We start from the raw sequence: 25,645 nt of genomic DNA, 5'->3' as shown, positions 1-25,645 counted from the left end.
CTGAGGAGATAGGATCTAGATGGATTCAATCTTGGCATGTGACCTTCTAATACAAAAACTCTTACCTCTTGCTGTTTAAATGTATTGTCTTGGACTCTGCCATTCAGTGTTTTGATACTGAGCTGCAAATCAAGCAATGTGGTATTCAGACTTAGTAACGACTTGGAGATTTCGTCTATCACGTTTCCGTGTCCCTGAACTGAGGAAACCAAGGTACTCAGCTGGAGAAGAACATCATTAAATCTTTGATCAGTCACCAGACTAAAATTTTGGAAATGCTCTGAATCTATGAGGTTGGCTTCTGTATCTGAAATATATTGGATTCTCTTCTCCATGTTGCTCATTTGTTCCATAACAGCTTCTCGAAATCTCATCTCATCTTCACTGTCATTTCCTTTTCCTGTGAGACTTTGAGATATTTCGTTTGCATTAATTGAACCAACTGTGCAATTCATCATTTCCCTCTTCAGGAGCTGTGCTGTATATTTAAGTAAAAATAAACAGAGTCATGGCCTGTATCCTTAAATGCATACACCACTCCATTCTGTATCATTCCACTCCATTCTAACATTTTGAATGCAATCCTAAACCGGGTATTTATTTTAAATATACAATGTGTGAATCACACTACACATGTTGTTGAAAGGAAGACAGCCAGCCTCCTTTTCCCACTTCCCATTAGAATTTATTCCAGGATCAAGTCATCCTTTCTGAACTGCTGCTTATATGCATCTTCGGAGCCACTGCATTTGGCTTTGACAGTACGATTATGAAGTGCATTGTATCCTATTCCTCAGGTCTGTTAGGATAAAATGAGATAATGCTTAACACAGTATCTGAAGCAAGCATGTTGCATACATTAGCTGTTATGAAGATAAATGATGTGACAAAAACAATATGTAGTAAAAATAGAAGTATTAGTGTTATCTACTATATGAGTAAATTGTTGGCTCACCTTCCTCATCCAATCACTTAAGCTGGCAGAGAATTGTCATTTTCAGTTTATACAGGCCTATTTATTATTGGTGGGACAGAAACTGAGCAAATAATTTTTTTTCACTTTAAAAAATATTATTTTTGTAAGATTCCTCTTTACCTATTATAAAATACATATTCATCACAGAAAACTTTCAAAAGATATGTAATAAAGAAAAATAACTTATTCTTAATCTCACCATCCTGAGTTAAATGTTAACATTTTGGTGTATGTATACCAAATCTGTCTCTCTTTTCACTAGCATATTATTATTTCAAAAATAATTTTAATACCTACATTGTTTTATCTGTATGGATCTACCAGATTTATGTAACAGAACTCCTACACTTAATTTGCTCTGTTTTTACTAATATATGCAATGCTTTCAGGAACAATTTTTAAGTAATTATTTCCTAAAAAAAAAATCTATTAAATTATATTTGGGGGATATACAGAGCTGCCGATATTTATTTCCAAATGGGCACATGTTCTCTAAACAAGGTAATTATCCCTCTGAAAAGATCTAGAGTAATATGTTTGGAGTTTCAAATCATGAAAAGCATAAACATTAGCTCTGCAGATAAAAATAATACATAATTATATACAAAAAATGTTAAGTACCATTTTACCACTAATCAGTGATAGTTAAGACTTTTTCATATCTCCCTCTATTTCTATCTATATTATTACTTTATCAACATATATGTCTTTTATTCATTTATTTGGAATGCATAGGATTTTTCACATTTGACCATTATTGAGCAATAAAAAGAGTAACTGTTGTATATGGTTTAAAAATATATCTACATAAACAGCTATACCTGATATATCAGTTTTCTTAATAAAAATGATATGGCAGTAGTATCAGCCTTATGGATTTTTGAGAATCGAGATAACACATGAAAGATAGTTAGTTCCACCCCAAGCTCAAAGTTACCTGTTATATAAATGAGAGGCTGGTATTTACTCAGGAACAAGCTACCTGATTCTAGAATCTAGCTCCATTCCTCAATTACTAGCTGGGGTACTCTGGGAAAGTTCTCTTCTTAAGTTCCTCAAAGATCGAAATGTAGTAACTGCTTCCAACAGTGGTGCTGAGGATGCATGAGGGAAGGCATGTAAATCCCACGGCACACAGATGGCCCACAGGAAAATTCTGTCCAAATTAAAGCGACTTATCCATGAAAGATATGATCTTACAGCGTTCACGGTCTTTGCCATCTTTACTTAAAGAAGCTGTCTGATGATGACTGCTATTGTACCTATTATTATATTAGGAATAAGTATGAAACTATACATGCAATTAAATCCCAACTTTAAAAAGCCAAATTATATCATATTTTCCTAGTTAGATTCTTTAAAATTAGTTTATTTGAATTAATAAAATGTTTGACAACATTTTTTATGATCCAGAGTGTGGATTATTTTATACTTCTTAATTTATTAAGGAAGTGGACAAAAAAATGTATTTTTTCGTTGGATCTCATCACATTTGTTACATTAAGTATGGGGAACAAGTTCTGGACTGACAGCCTCATTCAGGCATTTAATTCTATGATTTATTTATTAAGCACCTACCATGTGTGGAGCACTGCTTGAGGAACTCTGGGAATGTAAAACTGGGAATGGATTTTGCCTGCAATAGAGACCCAAACGAATAATTTTGTAAAAACTACTTCAAAGATGTCCCTTAAAAAGGTTCCTTTCATGATGATTATTGCCTTTTCTAAGTAGCAGTTAAGAATCCAGGTTTGGAGTGGACCTGCCTGGGTTAGCGATTCTTGCTCTTTCCTTTTTAATCTGTGATCTTGGGCAAGTTATTTTACCAGGGCTTCTATTTTACTAACTGTCTGGTAGGATTCTAACAGTCAGTGTTGAAATAATTAAAGGAGCTAATACATGTAAAGTGCTTATACTACTTCCTGGCCTACGATAAGCATTTGTTAACTTCCAGCTTTTTTGTTATTAATATTTTGGATTCAAATTCTGTGACTTCTGTGTCTGTATGCACAACACTGAAAATACTGATGGGGAATTAATACTATTTAGTATAAAAAAAAACTGGGGGGAGGTTGGGTGTTGTAACGAGCACTGTAGTTTCTGCAATTTATTTTACTAAGCATAGTGATCTAATTGCTCAACCATGTAATTTTTCTTTCCCTGGAAATAACTTCTGTTTCACGTGGATAAAGCAAATCTTTTTCACAGGATGGAAAGGGAAGACGAACTGACAAAACATCATGTGACCAAAGGTTTCTATCTGACATGCACTTCAACATAAAGTTGACAATAAAGACTACATTGTTGCTTACAGATTTACAAACACAAAACACTGCTTGTTTTCCCAAATCCAAATGAAAACTAATCCTAACTTCTTAAAAAACTGTTTAACTCTGTATCATAAATCTAGGTAAAGAATGCCAGAGTTCAGATCTTCGAATGCTCATTTCTTTCATTATCATTGGAAAGATGGCATTTTGTGACTTTTCTATTTCACATTTGAAAGGAGGCAAACTTTTATGGCTTATGCAAACCCTCAGGGAGAGAGTGATATTTGATATTTCACAGATCACATTTACTCCTTCATGTTGCTAATATCTTCTCCTGCAAAATTTTGTATTATTTGAGCTAAAGAATCTTCAGTATTTCAGCAACAATTATATATGCATTAATCCTAGATTGTATTTTACTGTCAGAGATGTTATTATGTTGTCGTACTATGATAGGGATTCAGGAGTTTCATTAAGAAATGATAGCATATGGAGTAGCTTTCATCATTAAGAAGTATCTTTCATCATATAAGACATTTTAAATTTAAATAGAGTCTTTCTGCACAGCATTTTATTTCATCCATCAATTCATATTTGCCAAAACAGAGTAATTTCTATCTTTTAGGGATATATTTTACCTTTATTTATAATTTTTTGATATCAAGTAGAGATATGTATTGCATTAGTTTTGTTTTGGTTTTGGAAAATACTCTGATCTGTAATGTCAAAGTTGAAAATGGATTGTCAGTTGTTTATTCGAGTGTGATAGAAACAGTGAGATCCATTCCAAGTTCTGGTGAATTTGAGTGCTAATGTGGACTTAGTAAGATTTGAACATTTTTAACTTCTTGTTAGTCTTACTAGGTACCTGCTATAGTTTTAGGAAACAAAATTTCTTTCTTTCTTTTCTTTCTTTCTTTCTTTCTTTCTTTCTTTCTTTCTTTCTTTCTTTCTTCTTTTTTCATTCATTCATTCATTCATTCATTCATTCATTCATTCATTCATTTCTTCCAACGCAACTACTTTGGATCAGTCACTTCAACCCAACAATGAACATGGAAACCTGGTAGTATTTTCTAATAGCCCAAAGATTTTGAACTTGGTTAGAACCCTGAATTCTTTCCAGACTTCATTGACCCATTCTGCATGTGCCTTTCAAACAGAAGTTGCATTCCCTGGTGCTGACTCTACAGGCCATGGCTTGTATAAAAGGGGTGGAATTTACCCCAATTCTAACTAGCTTATACATCCCAAGCAACAAAGCGTCTTTTGACTGCGCATTTCAAATGAACATAAGCACATACATAAACAACATACAGATAATCTCAATTCATCAGGAAGTCAGCTGTTACAATGACAGACATAACCAGTCCTTTTCTATAGATGACTGTGGTTGGGCTGCCTGGTTGATCAGTTCAGTTTGTTGTGGTGGGTTTCTGTTTTTATTTTTGTAATGGCCAAAACAGGAATTCATTTTTACCTCTGGAAATATTTTTTCATCTAAAATTATGGATATGTTTTGCATATATGTGTTTAATTGGCCAATCCCATTTTGTTCTAAAAATTCAATTCCATTGGGAGAGAGCAGACCACAGAGGTTAGGAGTCAAGACTCATGGGTGGCAAACGCAGCTCTTCTACTGAACAGTCTCAGTTTCCTTTTGTGGATAATGAGAATAAGTATATGTCTGCTCAAGGGCAACTGTAAAGGTATATTAAGATAATCTGTGGAATATTTATAAGGCCAGTGTCTGAACGTAGTAAATGCCCCAAAGTGACAGCTACTGTCACACTTGTTGTGGTTTTATTATTTCTTAGCAAATTTGGGCTCTGTCTTAGAATATTCCTTTAGGTTGCCTCTTCACAGAGGAGGCTGGCCTTGTGTTTAGAAGCACTTTTCTTGTCAAGCTTATTAGTATGCACATAAAAATGTATCCTACTTCCCGCTTGTTAGAGCCTACGTCCAGACATTTTGCCAGTCACAAACAGGAAAGCCACAAGGCATATAAATTCAAATGCCAATCAAATCCAGCAAAAAGGCTACTGAGGGGAATAATATTTACAGATCTGACTGAGTTATATGCAAGCCATCCACCCCTGCGGAAACCCTCAAATCCATCCCCTCCTCAAGTTAGACTTGCCAAAGAAATATGTGCCTCTAAAGTGTTCTAATTTTTTTAGGTTGAGGGGATGACATCAGGTTATTTTTAGAAATTTTTAAAATAATAGCCTTATGAAACATGTGGCCATATCAACTGGAAAGATATTGCTGAAGTACAGGCTATTATTAGGCAAGATCTCTTCTCTGTGAGGACTTGCAAGAATATTTCTCTCTCCTCTCGGTGCTAGGAGCAGAAGAGCTTTTTCAAACAACTGGCTTGTTTTCTGGTTGTTGTTTTGCTTTTGTTTTAGGCATTGTGAATGTAAATGGTCCTGCTTACGTCTTTACAGTGGCAACTGGGATACTTACCATACAATCTGCCACCCACCACTAGAAGTACATAGGACTCCAGAGGACACACATTTCTTTGGAATGGTCTAATTCATTCCATCTCATCTTCACATAGCTGTATTTTTATCTTAATCTTTCATTCTCTATACTATCTTTTTTTTACCTAATAACTTTGAAGAATCTTTTTTTTTTTTAATTCATGAATTTGAGAAGCACTTTGTGATGTGACATTTTCCTTATGTATCTCCCCTGTACAAAAGACTGGATGCTTCCTTTTGTTTCTACAAGTAATTCACAAGATGAGTTGCTAAGCTTCACAACTCTAGAATACTGTACCTGCCATTACTCCGATGATGGGTATGAGAACTACAAACACAAGAAGGTAAAGGACAATCAGTGCAGCTTTGAAGGACTTCAGTTTCTCTGGAAGCGTAGGGCCATTTTTAGGATCTAAAAAACAAAAGCCCGATCTAGTGTTAGATACCTTACTCTTCTTAATTAACATTTTGGTAATCTCCAATTCTATCATTACTACCAAGCCTATTGGAATAAAAGGGGAACAAAAAATCTGCCCCCGTTTATTCAGTAGGAAGCAAAAGCAACAGTCACAGGAAAAGCCAATACAGGCATCACTATGAACATCTGATTGACTTTCCATTAACTAAACATCCATGACAAAGTTACTGACCTCTACAACCTATACTTGTCTCGTCTGGCGGCATTAGTTGACACATTTTAATATTTTTTGGATATATTTTAATATTAATATCAACATAGTCAAACATAAATTTTATTCTTCTGTTTCATATGGGAATACATTCTGAGTAAAAATCAGATTCCTCAAGTAACTATATAATTATGATTTTTTTTCAGAGTTTAAATCAGATAAAAGAGACATCTGTTTTCAATGACAATTATGCAAATTTTCTTTTCTAATTTCATCTTAATAATTCTGTATTTGGATACCTCTTATGATTTTAATACATTAAAAAAATGAGAACTATTCACATTCTGACTACACTTCGGAATGGATCAATGAAACCCATCCTCTGGGTATTTCAGGAAATATTAATATTTTCATATTATCCATTTATTTGGAACAGTGATTCACATAATGGGATACTAATTGTGGAAAAGTTAACTCAATGTGGAGAGGAATCTCAGCAGAGGACGAAGACATTTTCTCTGATTAGGTGAATAAAACATCCATTAACAATTTCTCTCCTATGGCCATTGCTTTCATTGCACAATAAGAAAGATTTTGTTTTCAGGTTGTAAGTTCCCAAATTGAAAATAAAAGTTTAGCTATTATTCGATAATGTTCTATGAGGGACTGAAAGGAAAAGGAGAAAAAATTGTTAAGTAAAAATAAGACCAAAAAAAAGCTAAAAAAAAAAAAAAAAAAAGACCGAAAAATGAAAAGAAAAAAGAAAGATCTAAGGAAAAAGAAAAAGAACCACCTACAAAACAAGCAAGATGGGCTATCCCTTTGCCAAGCTGAATGAGCCTGAAACTTATCAGTATCTCCCTTATCTTTAATTCACAATAAAATCCTCTGCATTCTACCTTTCAAGTAGCTCTCCAAACTTCCTGTTGCCTTTTCTCTGTCCCTAGTACCTCTGTCTTCCCTCCTCATCTCTTGACATCTCTACCTTAAACAGCTTTTACTAGGATCTGTCTTCCTTTTGTCTCATCCATGCCACATCCTCCCACCCATCGACTGTGTAGTGTGCAATACCCGTCATTCCTTGGGGTTACGGTTTGTATTTCAGGTCTGTCTGTGTAAGAACTCGTCCACCTTGTCCCGTGCAATATGCTGCTTCCTCTGACTGAAATTCCTGTGGATCCTCTTTCACCTGCCCTACCCTTTTGGTGAAATGTATCCAGCCTTTAAAGCTTAGCAGAATTATACACAACTCTGTCAAATTAATTAATTAATTAATTAAAGAGAAAAAAAGAACCTGTCCAACTATAACCGAATACAGATTCTTTTGAGCTCTTGTTAACCATGCAAACCTGTTTCAGCACTGCTGTGGACTGAACTGTTTCCCCACAAAAGACACCACTGATGTCTTATACCCAGTTGCCTGTGAATATGACCTTATTTGGAAATGGGGTCTTTGCAGGTATAATCAAGTTAAGATGAGGTCATACTGGATTCAGGTGGGCCCTTGTCCCATGACTGGTGTCCTTACAAGAAGAGTAGAGGACACATAAAGGCACAGGAAGAAGACCATGTGAAGATGGAGGCACAGACAGAGTGATGCAGTTACAAGGCGAGGAACAGTAAGACTGGCAGGAGCAACTAGGAGCTACGAAGCTATGAAGAGGCAGGGAAGAGCCTTGAAAGGAAGCATGGCCTTGCTGACACTTGACTTCAGACTTCTGGCCTTCAGAACTGTGAGAGAACAAATGTTGTTGGAAGCCGCCCAACTTCTGGTGATTTGTGACAGCAGCCCTAGGAAACTAATACAAGTACATACCACCCATGATTTTCAAAAATTAATTAATGGTGCTAGGGGTATAGTTATTTCCAGGACCTCGTCCAGTGGCTGAGAAATCAGAGGACTCCATCAACATTGTGAACTAATTTAACCTACAAAAAAGCTTCTTTAGTCCAACCTAAGCTTATTTTCTATTCTGTCTCAAAAGAGGAGAAGACCTACTTGTCCACTAAGTCTTAACATTCATACACATGTAAGGTAAATCCCAGGACTGTAATTTTACATAGCGTCACTAACTGTAAGGACAACCTCCACGGGCACCCCACTCTTGTACTTACACAGAGGAAGCAAGGCTGTCATGGAGCGGGCATCGAACTTCACAGATTCTGAGCAGTTATCAGTGTCGTCCTGTTGATCAAGAAAGCTATTCCACTGTTCCATACTTCTATCAGACACATGGAAAAACACACTGGTTACACATGAAAGGTCTAGGGCCCTGTGGCATAATGTCTCAAGTTGAAACTGAAAATTAAAATTCAATTTTAGGGACACCTGGGTGGCTCAGTCAGTTGAGCGTCTGCCTTTGGCTCAGGTCATGATCCCAGGGTGCTGGGATGGAGTCCTCAAGTTGGGCTCGCTGCTCAGCGGGGAGTCTGCTTCTCCCTCTGCACCCCCCCCAACCACTCATTGTCTCTCTCTCTCAAATAAATAAATAAAATCTTAAAAATAAATAAAATGCAATTTTAGCAAGGGAACAAGTATGATCAATTACTTAAATTTACCTATCTGCCATATCTAGTAATATATTGTTATCTACCCATAAGTTTTAATTTTCACATTGAAAGACAGACCTGCATGGAATCTACTCATGTATCTTTCTATGGACAAATGCATATCCGTGTTTACATATGTGTGTTTTTGAGAATGAGAGGTAACATTTCTTCCTTACCTAAAAAATAATAATCTTTTCCCAAGTGACAGAAAACAACTGTTTAGCTGAAAAGAAAAAGAATTTCCGTTAGAACAAAGAGTTGGGCAAAATTTGGAACAAGTATTTCCTGTGATCTTTCATCAGAGGTTCTGGATAAAACAAATAGTTATGCAAAATCTGACACAAATATTTCCTGTGATCTTTTATCAGAGTTTCATGAGCCAGTTTTTTTTTTTTTTTTTTTTTTTGGCCAAGGCATCTGTTTATCACATTACAAAGATAAAGTCTAGTCACTAGATTGAAACCAAAGGAAAAACTTAATTTTCCTTTTCTCTTCTTTTTTGTGTTGTTTTCTTTCAGGGCTTCCCTCATTATACATTGGAAGCATCACGAATCTGTCTTTGTGGCTTTTTAAGCACAGTTATATTCTGTGGTACAATCTATGCCTACATCCCTTTGAGATGCATCGGAATCCTTTGAGAGGCTTGACTGATGGGCCTTACCCTCAGAGTTTCTGTATTTTAGGTGGGGGTCAAGAATTTGCAATTCCAACTAGCTTTTTTTCTTTTTAATTTTTAAATTTATTTTATTTATTTTTATTATGATGTTAGTCACCATACAGTACATCATTAGTTTTTGACGTAGTGTTCCATGATTCATTGTTTGCGTATAACACCCAGTGCTCTATACAATACGTGCCCTGCTTAATACCCATCACCGCTAGCCCATCCCCCCACTCCCCTCCCCTCTAAAACCCTCAGTTTGTTTCCTGGAGTCCATATATACAATGGAATATTACTCAGCCATCTTAGGGAAAATGATTACCCAACATTTGCATCAACATGGATGGGACTGGAGAAGAATATATCAACTAGCTCTCTTTTTTTTAAAGATTTTTTATTTATTTATTTGAGAGAGAGGGGGAGAGAGCACGAGAAGGGAGACAGGCAGAAGAAGAAGGAGAAGAAGACTCCCCATTGAGCAGGAAGCTTGACTTGGGGCTCGGGGCTCCATCCCTGGGATCATGACCTGAGCCAAAGGCAGAGGCTTAACCCACTGAGGCACCCCTGCCCCCGCAAACAAGTTCTCTTAATGATGCAGACTGCCATCAGTCTGAGAAGCACATTTTAAGAACATTTTTCAGCGAAAAAAAATTGTTATGACTTTTTCTTGGAAATAGTTCAGTTCACTTGATTGATAAATTTAGCATGAAGTCGACATCTTATGATCATTTCTTATTTTCTCTAATTCTGAGTTAGGGATTTAGTACAGCTGAGGTTTTAACTGAGTGCACAGGCAGCTCTGGGACACCAAACTCACATCTTGTCCAGGAAATGGAGGCCAATCATTTGTATGCAAACATTCATCCTGCTTTGGGAAGGGGTATCAACAAGTAAGGATGTAACTGAACTCTCTCTCTCTCTCTCTCTCTATATATATATATTTTAAATACTACCAAGCTGATTCTTTATTTTGCAGTTTGCAGTGACAATCTTTGTATATACATCATTTTGTGGACCGGTTGTAGTTCCTGCAGATCCTGTTGATCTGACAAAGGACCATCTTTAAGTGATTTGGCTACTGTGGGAAAAGGGGACATAAGGGGAAGGTAAAGGACTTACATCCTTTTTTCTTAGGCAGAGACAAAGTGAAAGAAATAAACAATTATCTGGGAAAATTTACCATAAGGAAACCAAACTGGGTAATTCAGATGCAGACTCTCCTATTCTCCCTTTTTAATTTATTCTATTATTTGATTTGGACGATAGCTTTACTTGTCAAGCAAAACAAACAAATACTTTTTAAACCAGAGATGACAAGAAAGCTTAGCTGAATCCATTTTAAAACTAGACTTCAAAGCAACAGGGACTATGTAGCAAAGCTGTTTATCTTTTAACTCAGTTTATAAAGAATAGGCTCACACATATGGGAAGGGGGAAAAGGTGGGGGACCTTAATAGACTCTTAATGAGAGAGAACAAACTGAGGGTTGATGGAGGGAGGTGGCTGGGGGATGGGTTAGATGGGTCAGGGGGATTAAGGTGGGCATGTGTGATGAGCATTGGGTGTTGTATGTAAGTGATGAACCACTAAATTCTTCTCCTGAAACCAGTATTACAGTGTATGTTAACTAATTAGAATTTAAATAATTTTTTTTAAATGGGCTCACGAAGTACACGTTTATATATACCTGCTATTAACCAGAAATCTTTTTCTTTCAAGCTACTTACTGGCCCCTTCTCCTTGGGCATGACCATGGCTTTTGTCCTAATATTTGTGATATTATAACTCCATTATTACTTAAATGGAAAGATCTCTTATACTACTCAGTCTTCTAGATGGGAATAGTTTTTTTTGTAAAAGGGATGAAACCTTTTGAATCTGATAAATCTCTCTAGACCTTGAGTGACCTAAGAGGATGGACCGTGTTTGTTTCCATTCAACATTCAATTAGCAGAGCCTAAAGCAACCTGTAATAAAAAATATACTTAATAATGAATGGACTAGATTTTTTTCTTTTGGTAAGATATTAGTCATATATTAGTTTTTTGTTTCTTAAACAAGGTGGATGTTTGAAGATATGGTGACCAAAAACATGTGCTTCTTCTGGTTCTTCTTCTTTCTATTCTATATTCTACTTTTCTGGTAGATTCCTTGAGCTGAACCAAATCTTAGGACTGGGTGACTATGTCATGCTGTTGAGACACTGCCACTCACTCTAGCTTTTTCCTTATTAGTCCCCACTTTGACTTCGTCAGGTCCAGTCAGCAGCTAGCTATGGCCACAAGGTATTGTAGTTCTCAGGAGAGCATTAGCAGCACCGGGGTTGGGACAACTTGTTTTTTGGGAAGGACTATCTTTGTTGTGGAGGATGTTTATCATCCCTGGTTGCCACCCTGTAAGTGTCAATAACGTTCCCTGGTCCTTATATAATTGCTTCCCTGGAAAGAAAAGAAAGAAAAGAAAAGAAAAGGAAGAAAAGAAAGAAAAGAAAAAAAAAAGGAAAGAAAAGAAAGAAAAAAAAGAAAAGAAAGGAAGAAAATAAAAAAAGAAAAAGGAAAAAAAAGAAATCCAATAACTTTATCCTCACACATTTCCAAATACTTATTTCTCTTCGAGAACCATTCTTCAACATAAATCCCCAATGTGGATAGGCGGTTGGGAGCTTTATTTCTCTCTCTGTAGTATTTGCCTTGAACAATCTGATTGTTAACATGTTTTTAATGAAGATTTGTTTTCATGAAAAAAAAATCTTCATGAACTTCAGCAACAGTACAGATTCCCCAAACTGTCTTTGGAGATATCCCTCAAATGATTTCCTGTGTGTTTATGGATACATAAATGACAACTAAAGTCTATATGGATGCTTCTTACAGAAAACTTAAACATTTCATTATTTTAAAGAGGAAAGATGTGGCAAATCCAGAATGATAACCTACTGATCTAATCTTGGCCTCAATAAAGCAGGATGAACGTTATTTTCTTCCATATACCTGTTTAAAAGCTCCACGTGTTCTTTCAAATAAATTTGTGATTTTTTTTCTTTAAATTCAATTAATTAACATATAATGTATTATTAGTTTCAGAGGCAGAGTTTGGTGATTCTTCAGTCTTATATAATACCCAGTGATCATTACATCATATTCCCTCCTTAATGTCCATCAGCCAGTTACTCCATCCCCCCACCCCCTCCCTCCAGCAATCCACAGTTTGTTTCCTATAAGCCACAGGGTTAAAGAAAAGAGTTTTGGGAGAAAGAAAGAATTCTACTTTTTGTTTAAGATGGCTCTAGAATGCTAGATGCTTCACCATGAAAACAAACAAACAAAAAATAGATGGTATATTTCCAATCAACGACTTCAAGATAGAAATACCTATCCCTTCATGTAGGTCAGTCCAACAAGTTCCTATCGTGTGTCATTATATCAAGTACTGAGCAAGTCACTAGTATGCCAAGATCAATGTGCACGGAATATTCACAACCCCCAAAGATCTTACGCACACATATGGAAGAGCAAAATCTTTATAATCATCTGATAGTCTATATACATATATATACTGATATATATATATACTGATTATATATAGTGAGACATATATTATACATATAGTGAGATATATATATAGTGACATATATATATCACTACTTTTGTGTATATATATATATATATATATATATATTCATATATATATGTGTGTGTGCAAATCACAGACATAGTCCAAAAGGGAGTGATTAATTCTTTGAGCAAGGGGGTGGTCAAGGTGGGAACACAGAACAGATGATGATGCCTTTATCAAAGTTTTGAAAAGCGAGCAAGAATTAGGATGAGAAGAGTATCCCAGGGATGGAAAATCTATTAAAGGGCAGGAGGGCATGGGCAGCATGGGGACTAGAGTGGATCAGCATCACAGAAGCAGCAGCTTGGGGCAGAGGGCCTGCCGACGAGGCTAGAAAAGCATGTAGCTGGGGGCATTCTACTCATCAATTGCTGCTTTTATTTTTCTGATTCCATAAACTTACCTGGCTTCCACAACCCACCCAAAATATGATATTGAGGAAATACCTATACAAATTAAGTAAAAAATTATTCTTTGCTTTGGCAGTAGTGACCTGGTTTATATTCCTAGTGATAAAATATACACTGTCCATTAAATATTTTACTTATTTCCCTTTCACCCCGAGCTAGAAATGAGGCTCCACTTTGTTCCTCTTTAGGTCTCTAATCTTTGATCTGTCTTTTATGGGTTTATGCAGATGAAAACATGGTACAGGTTATCGGATTTCAAACTATAGTTTCTTTGGGTAGATTTATAAAACTTTGAAAAAGAAAACCCTCAGATAAATGTCTACAAGTGGACTAGCCTAACTGACCATATCTGGCCTATATAAAACCCGAGAGGCACAGAGGGCTGGAAGGGAGATGAACACTAAAATCTGTTGAGTGGAATGATGAATGAAAAACATTCCCTTCTGGCTACTCTGGTACACCAGGGGAAGTCTTGTTTGTTTTCTGGGGCGGTGTATAACAGAGGCTGGTGAATCATGTACTGTATGAAACACTGGTAAATACTTTTCCAGAAAAATGTTTTTAAAAGCCTGCTTAGGTTAATCATAGATGGTGCTATCATAAGACTGCTGATATCTTCTGTTATTTTCTTTTGTTCTTGGACGCCATCCTCTTTCTGAGAATCTCATCTACTTCTATGGCTTCGGATATTATCTGCATACTGCAGATACCAATAGCTCTAAACTTAAGGAATATATCCATAAAAGGGATTACGGTGAGAATGGAAATATCCATACTGTGCCTCATACCACTGACGCTCATCCTTGGTAGTGAATTCATCCTTGAATTGGAAGTCTAGGTCTGAATACCGGTTGTGCCATTTCCTAGCTCTGTGACCTCTAGCAAATGTTTGAATTTATTTGACTGCACTTCCTTTATATATGTAAAATAGGATTATAGTATCAGCTTAAGAATTATTATGAAAATTTAAAATAATTTTTATAAATTGCCTAGTACACAGGTAACCATCAGTAAATAATTATTTTTAAGTACCATTTTTTTTTAAAGATTTTATTTATTTATTTGACAGAGATAGAGACAGCCAGCGAGAGAGGGAACACAAGCAGGGGGAGTGAGAGAGGAAGAAGCAGGCTCATAGCAGATGTGGGGCTCGATCCCATAACGCCGGGATCACGCCCTGAGCCGAAGGCAGACGCTTAACCGCTGTGCCACCAGGCGCCCCTAAGTACCATTTTTTTAAATACAGACTTTTCTTTTTACCCTCACAAACTCCATGAGGCATACAGCAGTATTTACTCCAGCTCAGATCTCGTTGCAAAATCAGATTTTTAAAATATTACAACTAGTTACAATGGTGTATTTTCCACACTGACCTAACTTTTCTTTTTCCAGAATTTTTGATGTTCGCATATCACCCATTTGTATTAGCCGACTGTTGTTATAACCATTTATTAATTATTATCTTCTATTTATTGTGTAGTGGGGCAAACACGATGCAGTCGGACATATATATGGCTATATATCGGTAATACAGAGGTGGTAGCAAAGCGTCATCACCCAAACCAGAAGCCAGGGCTTTATTCTAGATTACTGTCACCCACATGACCCACATCTGACTGCAAAGCAACTCCTGACTTCCCTGGAAACTTTCTTTCCTCTCTACCTCAATTTTTGGATTTCAGCCCATATTTTATCTACCCCAGGAACACATCTTGGTTAATAATAGCACAGGGCTGGCAATTAAGGGGAGACTCCAAGGGCATTAGGAAAGAGGAGGAAATTAAAAGAATTGATGGACCAGCACAAAAACGTAGCACTTTAACAAAGAATAGGACAAAAAAAAAATCACAATAGAAAATATTTTTCAGGAAAAAATATGAGGGACATAAACTTGACAACGAACATATTGACTGGGCAAGTAGAGGAAGAAGAGCCAGTACTAAAGATAAGAATGAACCTTTGACACCCGTGATAGAAAAACAAGCCAGGGTCATGGAAAGGAAAGATGTACAAGGACATTCATAACCTGCCACGTGGAATTTGAGCTGTTTTAGTTGTACGGTAGAGGCAGAAGCAGACCTGAAAGGTCCAGAAGTAGTAAATGTATAAAAATGAAAGGCATTGAGTTGTATACCAGAAATCTGGTCATGTTCATGCTTTTCTGCTGAGAAGGGACTGAAGATTGCGCTAAGATAGTACCTTGAGGGGAATTTTATTTTCCCCTGCTAATTCCTCATCTCCCAACCCATCCCATCTTTATCTCCTGCCCACACCTCTGCAGACCTGTATATACAACTGCCTAATACCATCACGACTTTGATTTCTAGTATGGTCCCAACCTAGGGGTCTTCCTTGTACCCTCCACCTTCTCTCATCCTTCTGTCATCACATCTTTGTTTTCAAACCCTCTGGAGAAACTGACTGCGTCTCACCACCTCTGCTACAACCATCCTTCTCCAAGCCCCAGGGTCTTGCTCACCTGGACTGTTTTAATAGCTCACTTACTGGTCATGTCACTCCTCGGCTCGAAACTCATGAACACCTTCCCATCTCACTCAGGTCCTGACTAAACCTCACTGTTTCAGACCTTTCTTGAGCATCAGACTTAAAAGTATAACCTATCTCTTTCACTTCCTCTTCTCCTTCCTGGTTGGATTTATTCCCCCCAGATTTATCACCAACTAACATGAAATACTGTTTCCTTATTTATCTTGTCTATTATCTGTGCCCTTTCGCCCCAGTGCGATCCAGGATTCCGGAGTTTTTCTCTTTGTTTCAATCAGCAGAAAGTTCCTGGCACTTAGAAGGCGCTCCTCACATGCACAAATGCATTCTAAGAAATTACATAAATAAATGAAAGGCAATTATTTTTTGCAAGATGATTAGTTTTCCTATTTGAGGTTATGCCTCAAGAAAAGTTCATATGTCACTCATGTGGATTTCCAAAGTCCTTTTGTTATACATCGTGAAATAAAAAGTTTTTCTCTGAACTGTGCATCAATAAACTGAAACAAAACATTTCATCCCCAATGTTCTCACTTTACCTCAAGTAATTTATTAGACGTACCAGATTACTTTCGTTCTTTACACTGATTATTATCATTGTAATTTTTTTTTTCGTCCTGTTAGAGAACATACACATGCGAAGTTTTGTTAGCAGCCAGTGAACAATTCAAACAATTCAAATGTGTCTTTAAATGTCATTTTCAAAGAGAAAAAGTAGCCTCACATTTAGTTATAATTCCTACCAAATGTCAATGCACGGAAAAAGGATTGTGAAATCTTTTGAGTTTGTATAATCTATTAAAAGCATGTTCTCATGAGAAGTGAAACACATGTCTGCAATATCAGCTTTTTATAAAGTGGGTGAAAAGTTTACAGAAGCTACAATAGGAAAACCATAATGAAAGTGTTTCAGTGTTAACCTGAAGGGTATTTGGAACCATACCCTTCAGTTTTTGTTTCTATATAAAAATATTACAACAATATGAAACATAAGTTGGGTCAGATGGTAGAAGATATTTGCAAATCATATTATCTGACAAGGGATTAATATTCAAAGTATATAAAGAAGTCATACAACTCAACACCAAAACACACACACACACACACAAAACAGTTGGATTTAAAAAAAAATGGGCAGGGGGACTGAATAAACATTTTCCTAAAGAAGACATTCAGATCAGCACAGACACATGAAAACAATCTCAACATCACTAATTATTAGGAAAATGCAAATCAAAACCACAGTGAGATATCACTCACTGTTAGGATGACTAGTATTAGAAAGACAAGAAAAGAAATAACAAGTGTTGGCAAGGATATGGAGTAAAGGGAACACTTGTGCACCACTGGTGGGAGTGTAAATTGGTTCAAGCATTGTGGAAAGCAGTATGGAAGTTCCTCAAAAAATTAAAAATAGAAATATCATATGATCCAGCATTTCCACTTCTGGGTATTTAACTTTGTTCACTGTATAATTATTTATAATATGAGAGATATGGAAGCAACCTAAGTGTCCATCAATAGATAAATGGATAAAGAAGATGTGCTTCTTTAAGACATATATATATATATATATAATAAAATGCATAATGGAGTATTACTCAGCCATAAAAAATAATGAAGTATTACCATTTGTGGCAACATGGGATAGACCTAGAGGGTATTACAGTAAGTGAAATAAGTCAGACAGAGAAAGACAAACACCACAATTTCATAAAACAAATAAACAAGCAAAACAAGAGAGAAACAGACTCACAAATACAGAGAACAAGCCAGTAGCTGCCAGAGGGGAAGGGAATAGGGGGGTGGGCAAAACAGGTGAACGGGATTAAGAGGTATAAACTTACAGGATAAAATAAATCAGTCACTAGAGATGTAAAGTACAGCACGGGAGTATAGTCAATATTATAACAATTTTGCATGGTGATAGATGGTAACTGGACTTATCACAGTCATCATAAATGCTGAATCACCATATTGTGTACCGGAAACCAGTACCATGTTGTATGTCAACTACACCTACATTTCAATAAAAAAAATTCTGTCATCCCATCTCCTTTACATAAGAAAAAATACCTTCATTTTTCATATGAAATTTGAGTCTTTGTACATATGTATCTATGATACACAGTTGATACCACAGTGTATATTACCATCTGGTCCTATATAGTTCCCTTAAAATCATATCAGTATTTTTATACTTCAAATTATTTTTTTTCAAATTTAAATGGATGGGCCAGATAATAATGTATCAAATGTATCTAATTTATGTAGTTATTTTTCTATAATGTAATTTTTAAGAAATTTTTCTGTTTTCTTTTGGAGGGTAATGTTTTACCAATATAGATAATGATGTTATAAATATTTTCCTAATTTAGTTTTTTTTCTTTCAAATGTTTCTTTAGGATAATTCATTATATGTTGAACTACCAGGTAAAAGAAAAACTATTTTAAACTTCCTGGTATCTGCTGCCTGACTACTCTTTAAAAAGATCATACAAATTTACAAAGATTCCATATATAGAGAGTATGGCAGTTTTTTTTTTTTTTTTTTAAAGATTTTATTTATTTGACAGAGATAGAGACAGCCAGCGAGAGAGGGAACACAAGCAGGGGGAGTGGGAGAGGAAGAAGCAGGCTCATAGCAGAGGAGCCTGATATGGGGCTCGATCCCATAACGCCGGGATCACGCCCTGAGCCGAAGGCAGACGCTTAACCGCTGTGCCACCCAGGCGCCCCGAGAGTATGGCAGTTTTAAACCAAATTAACCATTATACAGTAATACTGTTTATTTCAGGATCATTTAGATTTTGATAGGAGTTAAATGATATCTCAAAGTGGCTTTTGTCTTATTTATTATTAGTGTGGAAGAGATATTTCATGTAATTATTTATTATTATATATTTATTTTTCTTAGGTTTTTGTTTATTCATATCAATTGCTTATACATCCCTAGTGGAACTTCCTTTATATAGATATGAATAAAGTCTTTATACGTAATATATATTTAGTGTACATTCTTTCTTCTAAGACGGTTCCCAGTCAGATTCATCATCAAACCCTTAATTTCATCTTTAAGGTTTGGGGTAAATAAGAACCCTGTTGTTACCTTTCTTATTATTTAAAAACAAAAACTCTGATTTTGTATGAATTGTCAAGAATATATAGGAATAAGAACAGAATTAATGTATTTGTAAAACCAATAGCTCTAAACTTAAGGAATATATCCATAGAAGGGATTACGGTGAGAATGGAAATATCCATACTGTGCCTCATACCACTGACCCTCATCCTTGGTAGTGAATTCATCCTTGAATTGGAAGTCTAGGGCTGAATACCGGTTGTGCCATTTCCTAGCTCTGTGACCTTTAGCAAATGTTTGAATTTATTTGACTGTACTTCCTTTATATATGTAAAATAGGATTATATCAGTTTAAGAATTATTATGATTAATTAAAAATAATTTTTATAAATTGCCTAGTACACAGGTAACCATCAGTAAATAATTATAAAAGTACCATTTTTTTTAATATGGACTTTTCTTCTTTTTACCCTCACAGACTCCATGAGGCATACAGCAGTATTTTCTCCATTCTACAAGGTTAGGAAACTAAGACCCAGAATGTTTAAGTAGTTAATGTTACACAACTAGGAAGTAGGGAGGCTTGGATTTAAATATAGGCACTGTACTTGCAGAATATGAGCTCCTAAATACTGCGTGAAACACTTACAATCTCAGTTCTGTGACTCTTCTATCATGGTTCTCACATGGCCAATGAGAATGCTTAACCCCCATTTTATGCTGTGTAAATCTCACCCATTCTTCAAGATGAACCTAAATTTATACATTTCCATGAAGACCTCCTCAAATGCTTTCCCCCTAAGTAACATTGGCCTCTCCTACATTCCCATAGTAGTTATCTACAGCACTCTTACAACTACTTAGGGTGCTCAAATTATATTATGCCTATTTGCCTTAGATCATGAACTTCCTCAAGATATACTATATTCTATTTTTCTGATCCTTTCCCTATGTCTAGTTCAGCAAAGTGCTTATAGTAAATATTCAACCAATATTTGTTATATAAGCAAATACAGGTAATAGATATTATATGACAAGCAAGAAAATTAGACTAATTAAAATAGCCTCAATCATATTTTCAATACGGTCAATGATTTTTTTTAAATATGGACAACTATATGCCAAAAATTTCTTGCTCATTTAACTTAAGAAGTATTTAGTGTATTTCATATATATTCATGCACATACATATTTTCACTCATAGAAAATCTAGCAGAAATCTCTTTTTTTTAATCATTGAAACAACCAGACCAAATTATTAGTGATAGGATAAAAAAATTCTATCAAAAATTATTGCTTATATATATATATAGAAACGTATGCGTGTATATATGTTTATACATACATACATACATGTTTATACATCTCACCTATCACGCACACACATGCACGCACACACAGACACACAGTAGACACATATAATCAATAGAAGCAATTTTGGAAAAACATTAAAATAAACTTCTTTTACCGTTTGTCCTAAAGACAGCAGCACTGATTTATCCACTTCCCTCTCTTTACAGTTGAGACCTAAAATCTTTATCACATAGTATTTCAGCATCTGGTCCATGAAGAAAGGAAATGACACATTTGTGTGCTGAAAATTTTTCTTAACAATGCATTTCAATAGTACTCTCATCAGTGCCCAAGTTTGCAAAATCTAAATTTGTAAGATAACTCATTCCTCTTCCCATTTAGGATATTACAAAAGAAAAGAGAAGTAAAGTGAAAAAGAAACAAGGGTTATTGTACAGGATCCATGATGTGCGGCAGATTAATTTTTCCCTTTTTATAAAACCCGTATGCCTTCTGTAACATTCTCATTTTCTATTATTTTTGTTTAATCTCTTTATCTTCTATTAATTCTAATTACCTTCTTTCATATTCTACAATGAGAGAAGACTCAATCCCTCATCTCTAGCTTCAAACACAAAACACAGGAGGGAAGGATATGGATACCTAAGTAAAAGTGATAATCTGATTATGCTCGCTTCCCAGCTCTATCTGTATTGATATTAACATTATTTATAGACGTCTTCTGAGCATGTAACAATTTGTTGATTTCCCCAGGAGTGTAGTGAAGGAAAGAGGTCTCAGGCATGGGCTTCGAGGAAAGAAAGTTCTTTCACCTTCTACCACCTTGTCAGAATTTGCACTTTGCATCTCGTTTAATCACATTCAAATTCCAATAGGACACGCACACAAAACATACGACATTACGTTAATGAACTAATTTTTAGATCTAATTCTTCTTGGGGAGTGTGTTGATGTTTCACAGAAACTTCGTGGTGCTCCAGACAGGGAAGGATCATACTTCCTGCAAAGAGACCACCAAAACGGTCTTGCCATGATGCCCATGAACACCACAGAACATTATCTCAGAAGACAATAGGCCTGGTGGAAAGATTGCAAGTGCAGGAATAATGCACACAGTGTTTGGGAGACAGAAATTAACAGTATCATACAGCCGTTCTTAAAGGCTAACAGTAACAGTAACAGAGGCATTTAAGCAAGCAGCAGGACCATTTAGCCAGGCAGCTCTAGACAAGAAGTTAGAATCACAGACGTGGGTGCAGACTGAATCAGCATGAAGGCTCTTAAGCTACTCCTTAACCACATTAGTTTAAATTTATCGCCAAATTCTTAGTGAAGAGGAACTGGAAACACACCTCAGAACTCACTCTATTTCCTTCATAATCATTTGTAAATACATATTATAGAATAAGGTCCTTTTGGCATTTTAAAAATCTGCAGTTTAAGAACCCCTTCGTATACTGTTAAATTTATGTGCCCCTGTCAACACTATGTGATTAGAAAAGTCAGACTCTGGGAATAACAAGCTAAATATCAACTTTCCAAAATTCTCTCTAATGAGATTTATTTCTGTCAAAGTGGACTATATTTCTAGGATGTCTCTGTAATATTGCATGTATGTATTTTTACTTCCACAATGCAAACCACTTCTCTTTGATTACTTCCACAATCCTTAGCCACACTATCTTCGTGTATTTGTATACACACGCACGTAACACACATTACAGGTGACCCTTGAACAAAATGGGTTTGAACGAAACAGGTATCCTCATACATGGATTTTTTTCAATAAATACATGGTATCATAAATGTATTTTTCTTATGATTTTAATATTTTCTTTGTTCTAGCTTACTTTATTGCAAGAGTATAGAATATAATACACATAACACAAAAATATGTGTTAATCCACTGTTAACATTATTGTTAAGGCTCCCAGTCAACAGTAAACTATTAAGTGCTGGGGAGTCAAAATTTTTATGTAGATCTTCAAGTGTGTGTGTATCTGGAGGAGGGTTTGGAAAGTCTGTGCCCCTAACCCCCATGTTGTTCAAGAGTCAACTATATATATGTATACTTTAATATTATACTACCTAACAATAATATTAGCTATTAGGTCTTACTATATGGAAGATACCTTACCAGAGAACGCGGTGAAAAATATTCAGGTCAAGCTGATGATTAATCTAAAGAACACAAGGAATGTCAAGGAGTTGGGGCTTTATATTCATCATTCCATTCGATTTCACAGCAACTGTTAGGTCATCTTCACAATGAAGAAAGTGAGCCTTAGACATATTAAGTAAACTGGTCAAGATCACAGAACTGTGAGTCATTAGAGCTGGTACTCAAACCCAGTTAAGCCTGATTTCAAAACCAGGTGAAAGGCACATTTTTTTTTCTCTGTCTGAGATCAGTGTATATATTCTCAGGGGTCTCGGAGAACAAACCACAAACATGGGTACATACCAGACTATCTACGTAGTGGCTTCACTATCAGTTACTGCCCTGGGATTCCAATGGCTTCATTTAGGTTGCTTATGAATGTATGTGTCTAGCGTGAAGGCTATGTAACATTATGTCAATGTGCAAATAAAATTTTACACTAAGAAAAACGGCCTGGAAAAACTTCAGTTTCAAGAGGCTCATTGCAGAGGTATGCATTATGAACTAAAAAAAAAAAAATGTGTTTTACACTCATTAAGAGGTACTTTTATATATATATAATAGCAACAGGTCATAAGTTATAAGGTAAGCTATACCTTATACTTATAACTTATGTGATAAATTTGCAAAGATAACATTTTTTATATTCTGAACCCAAAGCAGTGATTTAAATACAAGTTTTCATAATGTTGCAATGGACACATTTCTCCATGTGAATATAATGCATTTAAAGATCTACTTCATCAAAACTGATGTTGAAAAATTGCATTCTAGGGCGCCTGGGTACCTCAGTCCGTTAAGCATCTGCCTTTGGCTCAGGTCATGATCTCAGGGTCCTGGGACTGAGCCCCATATTGGGGGGGGAACGTCTCTGCTCAGCGGGGAGTCTGCTTCTCCCTCTGCCCCTCTTCCCCCACCCCTGCTTGTGTGCTCTCATTCTCTCAAATAAATAAAATCATTTTTGTTCAACCACACAATCTTTAAGTGATATTGTTGATTAAAGTTTTAATATTTTTGTAGGATGTTTAATTTAATTTACGAATGCACTGTATTTCAAAGTTGGGTATGAACTACAGATCTAAATTCCATAAATTCCATAAACTTCAGATCTAATTTTATGTTTCTGTTGTTAACATAAAATTGTAATAAAATAATGTATCAACACTCAGTGAGGTGGAGGGACCAATATGATCACTTTCCTCTGAGAAACAATGCCCTTTACCACACTTAAGTTTTAAAAGAAAGTGCATGAAGGGTTTTTAGGTCCAGCTTCGACATCTGAAGAGCTTGGGAGTCATCGTTCATGTCCCAACGCCAAGAAAAAAGCTGAAAACAAAACAAAACAAAAACCTAACATCTGAAAACAAAACAAAACAAAAACCCCAAAAACAAGAAAGATAAAAGAAAAAAGCTGGACACACCGAAACCAGTGACTTTTCATGGAGCCATCAGAGAACTGAGCTCTTGGGGCGAAGGGCCACCCGCATTTTAGAGAGGTAAGTACACAGGAACACAGCTGAGATCAGCTTACCTGGAGCAGAAGCCGCTGGAGCCACAAACTAGTGAGGACACTGAACTGGCAATTTTGACAAACTGTTGGAGGTTTAGTGAGGACTACTGTCAGAGACTCCTAAGGCTGCAGCCCCAAGGAACCCTCACACTTTTCTGGGCTTTACCTCCAGTAACCCTACCAGGTTTTTATAGGGAAGAGCCAAGGGCAATCTCCCGGTGCCTCGGGCAGAGGGAGGGGAAAAGTAACCATTTTTAAACACACCCAGAGCATTCTCCACAATAAAGGCTTCACTCGAGAGCCTTATCTCACCTGGGCAGGCTGGAGCGTAATCACCCAACTCCAGCTTCCTTCCCTTCCAGGAGTCAGAGAAGGGAGAGGAGCTAAAGAACCTGTGTGAGGAGCACAGTCCTGGGGGAGGCCCTGGGATTTAGTCATGGATTATGGAACACTGCCCTTCCTGAATACCTTACCACCCCAGCCACAGGGCTCCAGAGTGGTAACAGTGAATTAGGGCTCAAAGAGCTTCAAGGTTCTTTTTTAAGGGAAGTTTGTAGGGAAACCAAAGGTAGCTGAGGAGACAAAAACAAGGCGAGTAGAGGGATTTTCAGCCTCAGACAGTTATAGATACAGCAAATATTAAGCATAACCCAATTCCTAGCCAGGTCATCATAAAAGCTCACTAACAGGTCTATTAACCTCAGTTTCTATTACCTGATCTATCATCTCTAACTTTAAACACAAAATTAAAAGACAGGCTAAAAAGCAAGAAAGTGCATGCCTGGCCCTAAAAGTCACGCAGTCCTTGGGCAGTTAGGGAAGTGGAGGGGGTAGAGCGTGCACAACACACGAGTGACTAATTTCCTTGCAAGCTCAGCTGTCTCCCCAAAGCAACATTAACAATTCACCCTTTCCTCGTGATTCATGTCTTAAAGACACGAAAATACCAGTTAGGAAAAAAAAGTAAATGTGAGCTCATTTTTAAGTGATATTTTAATAACACGAATGCACATTGCCCTGAGTTTAGGGAAGTGTGGCTTCAGAATTAAAGTGGCAGACTCATGTGGTTTAAATAAGCTTAAAATTGGCAAAACTCTCAATTAACTGAAGCCTGAGCAAAATTCATTATGCGAATTCTTACCCAAAAGTCTCCTGGAATTATGAGATGGCAGCCTGGGTGAGAACAGGACTTGTACCATAGCCCAGGGAATTGTAGCAAGGTGGAGATTTACTGTATAACAATTTCCCCTGTTTCATATCCTCTTCTTCTCAGAGTGAAACCTTTTCAATGACAGAAATACTATCAGAGAACAAAGAGCTCTTCATTTGTCTTTTGCCTTCCACATGCCTTGAGCACCATAGACTCTAACCAGGAGACTTTCCGGAAAGGTGATTTTGAGCAATGCATTTTCTGGCATCTCCTCTGGGGCACAGAAAAGGCTAAGAATGGGGAGGTGGTGATGTGTAGCGAGG

General features: G+C 36.4%; 1 protein-coding gene across 4 annotated transcripts in view; it reads right to left on the bottom strand.

Annotated features, from left to right (window-relative positions):
* MSR1 (macrophage scavenger receptor 1) overlaps window positions 1–24,338 on the bottom strand; it is a 75,337-nt gene extending 50,999 nt beyond the window's left edge. For 2 of the 4 annotated variants that reach the window (XM_045808477.2, XM_045808481.2), the window contains exons 1-5: window positions 20,656–20,809; window positions 9,091–9,137; window positions 8,480–8,586; window positions 6,034–6,147; window positions 66–478 (exon numbers count right to left, since the gene is read on the bottom strand). In XM_045808477.2, the coding sequence (XP_045664433.1) occupies window positions 66–478; window positions 6,034–6,147; window positions 8,480–8,586; window positions 9,091–9,137; window positions 20,656–20,754 (780 nt within the window). In that variant the 5' untranslated portion in view covers window positions 20,755–20,809. Of the gene's footprint in view, window positions 1–65; window positions 479–6,033; window positions 6,148–8,479; window positions 8,587–9,090; window positions 9,138–20,655; window positions 20,810–24,193 lie in introns of those variants that run through there. The other 2 variants (XM_087856457.1, XM_045808479.1) reach the window with 2 other exon arrangements.
* Window positions 24,339–25,645: the final 1,307 nt, after the last annotated feature.

The sequence above is a fragment of the Ursus americanus genome, chromosome 27 (genome assembly GCF_024610735.1).
Source record: "Ursus americanus isolate L20-20 chromosome 27, mUrsAme1.1.p, whole genome shotgun sequence".
In the NCBI taxonomy this organism is placed as follows: Eukaryota; Metazoa; Chordata; class Mammalia; order Carnivora; family Ursidae; genus Ursus; species Ursus americanus.
Note: the sequence above shows the minus strand (reverse complement) of the source record. Positions and strands in the feature narration are given on the sequence as shown.